Genomic DNA, 8,350 nt, shown 5'->3' with positions numbered 1-8,350 from the left:
AGCTCAGCGGCAAAGCGCCTGCCTGGCAAGCGCAAGGTCGTGAGTTCGGTTCCCGGTACCGGAGAAAAACGAAAAAAAAAAAAAAAAAAAAAGGATGAAAGAAAGTTAAGCAACCAGCTGTCTTTGTTTGAAAAATAATAAGTAGCTAAAACTGTTTAACTTGAAGGGATCTAGGCATAGACTATTTTGAATGTGGTGACCTGATAGAAGCAGGAAGAGGATGAGATACATATTGAACTGAGACCGAGGAAAGTAGAATGAAGAGTTTTTAAAACTTACCTCTTGGAAGTAGGCCTGTTCTTGGTTTGTGTGGGAGCTGGAGCAGGAACAGTAACAGAATATCCCCTTATTTGTATCTTGTCTAGTTTCCCCTCCCTCTGGCCCCGTAAATAGCCTCTTATACCCCTGTATCCATGAAAAAATCCCATCCACTTACCTCCTGTATACTCCTTGAGTCTAAGTTTATGTATCCCGGCTGTGTGATCTGTCCTGGTGTGTGGTTTTGGAAGGAGGCTGGTGCAGGCCCTAGGCTTGTAGGAAATTCAGGGATCCTCGAAAACAGCAGCAGCATGTAGGGGAATGTCATAGGCCCTTGTTCCAGGGACTCTTCTCCTACGTGAAGGGTCCCCAGGGAGTATTAAATAGAGCAGGCCAGGTAAGATAACCCTGTTGCAGGTCAGAGGGGAGTGTGGTGTGGAATGCAATGAACTACTTTCACCTGTGAATGACCCCAATTAGGTGGAAGGGATTAAGTGGCCAAGGAGAAGAATGGGAAATTAGGCCTAGGGTACAATTTGGACTAATATATTAAAATTACGTCACAAAATATTTTAGCTCTAGGCAAGAAAAGGCTTCTCTAACCTTAGACTAAGCTGTAGCAAGCAATGAATAGAATATGACACAATTTAGAATATAAAGTGTGTAAAGGTAGTATTGGTGCTGCCAGGGGGCTTTCTGCACTAGTTAGCTGTGGGAAAGAGCTTTGTAAATCTGAACTCCATGGTGACCCTACAAATTCAGTGGAACAACACTGGAGAGATGTGGGGTGGGCAGGGTGGGAGATGAGACTGGAGTTATGTTCAGTATGCTGCACTTCTGTGTGTGCTTTCATCAGAAGAGTCCTTTGCCTTCAAAACTCTTGAAACTGAAAGACAGCGTAATCTCTGAAATCCTTTCCATCTCAAAGATTCAATGAGTTTGTGAAACGACAAGTAAATTCTATCCATGAAAAATGTCAAAGATAGTGAGAAGTCAGGCTAAATGAAAGATATTCTTCACTAAAGATCTGAACAATTTTCTTGTCAATCATGCCATTCTAAATATGTTCAGAAGGAGTAGACTAAGATTTAAAGACACATTTTTTCAGTTAGTTCACTTGGTGCAATTTTGTTCCTTTTAGAATACATCATTTTAGCTAGTTTTTTAAAGTCAAGAAATACATACTTGTGGTTCACAAAATCAAACACTGTGCATATAAAATGGAAACTATTAGTATTTTTCCTGTGTTTGTATCAAATTCTATTCTCTCATTCAGTACTAACATTTCTTTTTATGTATATAGAATTTTTAGATATATGTAGAAACTTCTTTCATGTATGTCTTTTTGAGTTAGGATTTCAGTTTGATAGTAACTAATACTAAAGATATATAATATCAGTGAGGTTTAAATAATACCAATAAAGCAAATGCCATCACTCAAACTGAGGAGTGGAAAATTGCCAGGACCAGTGCAGCTTTCAGTGGTCCTGGGGGAAAAAACAGTGAGAGAATGAAGAAAATAATACAAGAGACAAAGCTGAGGTCAGGTGAGGTCCTCTCTCCTGATGTGAGAAGAGAAACTGCCTAAGAACTGTAGAGCATTCACTTATACACTCAGAAGGTTGATGTCAATTTCAAGACCTGTCTGCCTAGCAATGAGCTTGCAAGCTAGAACAGCTTGTTTGCATGGCTAGAGGAGGTCCTGGTGCTCTCTGCCGACTTTGTCTTAGCTGCTCCCTGCTCCCTACAGAAAAATGTCCAACACCTCACTATTCCTCTCCACTTCTAAAACCTAATAGTAAACACTATCTCATTTCTTCTTTGCCATTCCTATTGCTTTCTTTACATATAACTTGTTTCACAATAATGTATATCTAAATATTATATTATTTGTTATTTCAAATACTTATTTACTAAAATCTTATGTATTCATCTTTTGCTTATTTTAAATTTATTTTTGTGCAAGATTTCATTGATGTTCCTGTTTTCATTCCATTTTCCTCTTTTTCACAATTTTCTGTACAGCTCACTTCTATTATTTCATTGCTTTCTGTAAATATTTTAACAGGCGCACTGCATCTAAATTTAATAAATGTCTTCACCTTCAAAAAGATCCCCCAAATTTAGAACATTTTGGTTTCATTTGCTTCCTTTCAACTTCCTTTTTAAAATTTTTTTGTTAGTACATTTGCATTACATAATGCTTGCATTCATCTTGGGGAGCTGGTACATGTGCGTAACACATCTTGATTCCTTTTTCATCCCCTTCTCTTTCCCTTCTTCCCTCTCCCTCTGTCTCTTTGTTCCCTCACCTTTTGCAAAAGATCTATCTCCCTGTTTCTTACAACCTATCTTTTAATTTGCTCTTTAATTTTTATATATTTTGGATTTCCCATATAAGAGAAATAATACAATATTTAGACTTGTGTGCCTGATTTATTTCACTTAATATCATGGCCTTAAGGGGCATCCATTTTCCTACAAATGACTCAAGTTTATCTTTATGGTAAAGTAATGCTTCACTGAGTATAAGTACATTTTCTTTACCTGTTCATCTGTTAATGGACATGTGCACTGCCTCCAAGATTTAGCTGTTATGAATTGTATTGATATAAACATAAGCAAGACACCACAAATTTCATGCAATTATTTCTGCGTATTAGAGTTTTGTTTTCATTTTATTACCATAATAGATGTTTGTAACAGGGTTCTATATACTATTTTTTATATCAATCCATATATTTACCATTTTTGACTCACCATTTTGCCTTCCACCTCTCAGATTTTTTTCTGGAGTCATTTTTGAGTTATTTCTCTCCTGAAATCATCTTTCACATTTTTTTAGAGAAGTTAGTTAGTGTTCAGGCTTTTCAAGTTCTAATGTCTCTCAAATGTCTTCCGGTCAAATCCTATGTAAATTTGACACAATTATTTTTTCTTTCTCCTAATTATTTTTAATAGTACATGTTTGAAGAGTTCGTACATCTACACAACACATCTTAATTCTTTTTTCATCCCCTTCCATCTTTTGACTTATTCTTGAAAGCCACTTTCTTTTTTTTTTTTTTTTTTTTTTTGGTACCAAGAATTGATCTCAGGATTCTGTGCTTGCGGGAACTGTGCCACTGAGCTGTATCGCTGGCCTCATGGAAAACCACTTTCACTGACTATATAATACCAGAATGACAAATTTGCTACATTCAGTACTATAAAGATCTATTTGTCTTTTTTTCTCTTTTACAATAACAATTGAAAAGTGACTTTATTTTTACTGTCCTGCAGTTTTGCTTTGGTGTATCTTAATGTGGATTTCTTTTCATTTGTAATAGTTGGAATTCATTGTAATTTTGGAAGAATGACTGACATATTTTATGTATTCTAGAAAATTGTTACACATATGTCTTTGAATGTTGCCTTTTCTTAATTCTCTCTAAAAATATGAAGTCTTATTTTATTATTTTCTTTATCTTCTAAATTTCTCTCTCTTCATCTCTCTGTGATGCATTCTATGTAATTTCTTCAGTTCTTTATTTTAATGTTAATAACTATCTCTAGCAGTGTTTATTTTATCCATTCATGTAAAATTTCAATAGTTATAATTTTTATTCCTTAAAATCCTATTTGGCTATGTTTTAAATCCTTCATGTTATATAGATGTTTTCTTAGTACTTTCAAGACAATTTAATTTCTTTGTACACATTCTACTCACTCATTTTCTGATTCTTAGGAGCAAAATTTTCTGTTATTTCTGTAGACTTATGATGCTTTATTCTTGTTAGTGATTTTTAAATGTGAACTTATTTATGGAAAATTTGTCATAAGAATTGGATTTAAGCTGTGTTATTCCACAGAGAATTTGGTTGACCTTTGCTAGTTGCCAGAGGTGGCTATTCAAATCAATATAAATGATCCTATTGCAATTTTTAGAAAAACATTGAATTTAGTCTGCAGATATATTGACTTACATCTGGTTATAAGATTTCTTGCTGTCTCCTCAAAGCAGAGGTCTTCTAATGATCTCTTTGGTAAAGAAATAAACATTTTTATATCCATATTTAAGAAATACCTTTCTGTTGAATATTTAATCTTGAATAGAGTCCATTTTTTATTCCCAAGAACTGAAGCTAAAAACCCAGGGGTACAACTAGTAGTATTGGAGTTCCCATCCTTCTCTGGTTTATGGTTTATCTTTAATAGTTTTTGCTCGAGTATTTTGCCATATATAAGAATATATTTGTATGCAGTAAATGCATATAATGCATACATATATTATAGCTATATTTTGTTATTTCTACTGAGAAAATTTTAGCCTTTTTCCAATACTGTCAGAAATTAATACTCTTGTATTTCTACACAGACTTATTTTTCATTTAACAATATATTTACTCATATGCATTCATGTGTATGTTTGCCTCACTTTTTTTGAATGACTGCATAATATTAAATATTGTGAAAAAGCCATCATTTAACACATCCCCTACTAGTGATTATTTAGATTGCTTCCAGTTTTCCATTATCAAAAAAAAAAAAATCAATGTACACATGTTGGTTATTTGTACCTTTAGGTTAAACCTATAGTGGTGGAATTGTTGGGTGAAAGGATATAAGATTTAAATCTTAATGCTTATTTCTAATTTGTTTTTCAGAGTTTGCAACTACTAATTTGAGAAGATCAGTGTGCCTGTGTTCTCATTGCCTTATCTACATTGAGTTTTATGAGCACATTATTGTTAATTTGATAAATATTTAGCTTCTTAACTTTATTTTAGTATTAATCCCTGGGAGATAGAACACATTACAAAAATGTGCATAGAGGGCTTTTAATAGATAATTTTCATTCCAGATGAGAAACTGATTTAAAGCAATTTTTCTCACATTCAACCCTGAAATATAATCTGCTTAGGGCAATGGCATTAGAGGTCTCATCTGACTGTGAGTGTCCTAATTGCTTGGAGGATGCTGAGAGTGAGCCTGATTGGAATTTCTATTCCAAAATAAGAAAAAATGGCTCCTTACATTCAGGATCAAGGAAGAAACCCCTCCCTCCATTTGGTATATGGAGCTATCCTCCCCAGTGCGGTCTTACTAGGCCAAAAAGTGACAAGGAAGACTCAGCATTTGTTGCTGCAGAGGAGGAAGAATCTGTGGGGTTTTCCCAAAAAAATTATCTCCGGCTGAGCCCTGAAGGTATCCGCAGGAAAATCAAACCTTCGGGAGAGCTGACTATCCAAGATTTACTGAGGGACTTTGGGGTCACTGGGAAGTTCCAACCAATCTCCATGTCTCTGGGCCACTTCAGAGATCACGTGGTTATGAAGTTCCGGAGGGCTCTGTACTATTCTGGAATCTGGGTGTCCCATGTCCAGGGCTACGGCTGTGCAAAGAACTTGTCAGCTAAGTATTTCCAAAACAATCCTGGTAGCCTACATCGCCTGGTTCCCTGGCTAAAACGGGAACTGAGAGCTGTTTATGGAGATTATGGCTACACAGTAAAGAATATTCTAGCTGCCATCCTCCATCATATGACAAAATATGATTTGGACAGTGAAGCCTTCGTTCACCTCTTGGAACCTTATCTTCTACAACATACCCACCATTTCCTGCATGAGTTTATCAGTTTTGTTCATTCACCGTACAACATGAAGACCTATGACCAGCGAGCCATTTATCAATGCCCTTCTGTTTCAACATGGGTGAAAAAGGAATCTGTTGCCTTAGGTCCTATTTTGCCTTTGCCTAAAGAGCACAATCTAATGATGTCTCAGCATGATAAAAAGCAGTCTGAAGACAACCAGGGTCAATGGAATAAAGAGGGCAGGTCTGAGTCTCACTTGAAACCGTTCCCAAATGGTAACTCTTCCTTGAGACACTCTGAAGTACCACTAGTCAATCATAAAACAGCAAGCAAAATCCATGATTGGACCAAAGCCAAAGCAGAATCAAGCAATCAAAAAGGCACAATTTCTCCTGATAATGTGCTTCTGAGCTGGGCTACCCAAAGGAAAAGTGGTCCAGGAATGCTTAATTGCAAAAAACATATTCAAGAGAAAGACACAGAATGGATAAAGTTGTATCCTGGTCATATCCAAGATCTGAAAAAGACTGAACCAGTGGCACACACCTTCCATACCCCAGAAATTTCTAATTCAGTGCAACAGCAGAAGTACAATCTAAGAGAAAGAAAGGTTTTGCATATTGGCCCCCAAACAAATCTCCAGAAAAAACAAATAGAAAATACCAAATACTCAGATTCCTCACCAAAAGTTTTCCAAAGACTGTCCAGAGAAAGAGCCTTGATAAATTGGAAACCTAGAAAGAGAGATCCTTCTTGCAGTTGCATCTCAGAAAGCACCCTTTTTCCTACGAGACATGGTAGAAAGCTAAGTTCTTTCAGAGAAAAGATATCAATTTGCAGACCTTCTTCCCAGTTTATTGAAGGTGGTTCACACCACAGCAGAGGAATCCAAAGACAAGGGAGGTCCAGTACCCAGAGATCTAAATCCTGGTGTGTTGGACATAGAAGGAGATCTGAAGGCAGAGAGTCAAGTAATCTCTCTCTGGAAATAAGTCATAGATGTGGACCCTTCACTGAGAATACAGCCTGTGGGTCCCCAAAAGAAATGAATGTGCGGAGTCAGGAATCCAACTATAAGAGGGCATCCTTGACCCCATCCCAATGTCTGAAACTTTCTTCAACAGCTGGGAAGAGGCCCAAATGTCCTTCTAAAGGTGAAGGTGCATTCCAAACTGAGAGCCCCTGTAACAGTTCCCCCTGCCTACATATTGTGAAGCAAAGATCCCCCAGTAAAGGGGAGATGAAGCAAAAAGCTGCGTTTTCTAGAGCTAGAAAAACCAGAGGAGTCAGTCACAGGAAAAACAAAAGCCAGCATTCAGATATACAAACCACAGAGGAAATCGGTGATGAGTCAGGGGACCTGGAAGATACAGGGCCAAAAAAAGAGTTTTTCTGAACGTGCCCCTTCCTGCAGGAGGCCAATCTCCCAGTACCAGAAGTCTGCAGATCTACCAGAGGCAAGAACAAACACAGAGGCGCCCTCATACTAACAGAGGTGCAAGTTGTTTTCAGAGGAAAATAGTTTTTGTTGGCCTCCAAGTTTCTTTAAAAGTATGAATATAATCTAAAAACATTATTAAAAATATTTACCACATCACTTTGTCACTGGAACCAAAGCCTGATGATTAAATTCAAAGCTTCTCTTGGAGACAAACACATACTATTAAATTGTTCATATATGTAAATATGATTGCTGCCTGCCTTTTTTTCAATGAATGCATTTCTTAAAATATTTGTGTCTTTTTGTTTTTAGACTCAATTGTAGAGATTGATTGGCCAAGTTTTCATATTACACAAGATTGTACTAACACCAGGAGTAAAGATTATTTAACACAAGTTATAAAGAGAATGTGTTGTTAAATACAGTGTTATTTTAAATATATATATATAATGTGCGTGTGTGTGTGTGTGTGTGTGTGTGAGAGAGAGAGAGAGAGAGAGAGAGAGAGGTCTATTGTATTTCAGACCTAACGTATTTTCAATCCCTAGAAAATAAGACAGTGTCACTGTTCTAAGATTTACACATTGGGATTTCATCTTCAGTTGTGAAAATACATATAAACAAAAAATAAAAATAAATAAATATATATAAAATTTTTGGCACAACCTTTTTTTATCTCCGTGCCCTGTAAACAGTACTTTCACTTGTCTGGACATATATGTATATATCTTCATTAAATGCTGCCGTATTTTTAGATAATTCTGATTTCCCAGCCATAATAGTCCAGGAATGGTAATTACACTTAAGCCAAGTTAATCACAGCATTTGTCCCTTGGCCACACAACTGATGAGTCCAATAGTGGTCCACTGATTACATTTCCCTGGGGATTTTCAAAGTAGTGTCAAGAAAAAAAGGTCATCTCTCTTCTTGGTGACAAATGGTTTAAAATTTAAAGCTTGGATCCTGACAGGGACTCTATTTAACAATATTTGAAAAAAGTTTATGGTAAATAAAAAAAGGACCAAACTAACAGGAAGAAGAGCAAATAAATTCCTAAGGACAGTGTCTTGGATCT

General features: G+C 36.2%; 1 protein-coding gene across 1 annotated transcript in view; it reads left to right on the top strand.

Moving 5' to 3' along the window:
* The window catches only part of LOC102005475 (E3 ubiquitin-protein ligase Topors-like), a 7,876-nt gene extending 380 nt beyond the window's left edge, over positions 1–7,496 (top strand). Inside the window, exon 2 of the mRNA XM_005382789.1 lies at positions 4,905–7,496. Coding sequence (XP_005382846.1) covers positions 5,166–7,229 — 2,064 coding nt within the window. The 5' untranslated portion in view covers positions 4,905–5,165 and the 3' untranslated portion in view covers positions 7,230–7,496. The remainder of the gene's footprint in view (positions 1–4,904) is intronic.
* Positions 7,497–8,350: the final 854 nt, after the last annotated feature.

This window comes from Chinchilla lanigera, unplaced genomic scaffold, assembly GCF_000276665.1.
Source record: "Chinchilla lanigera isolate Chin_1 unplaced genomic scaffold, ChiLan1.0 scaffold00018, whole genome shotgun sequence".
Lineage (NCBI taxonomy): Eukaryota > Metazoa > Chordata > Mammalia > Rodentia > Chinchillidae > Chinchilla > Chinchilla lanigera.
This window is presented reverse-complemented; position numbering and strand designations above follow the sequence as displayed.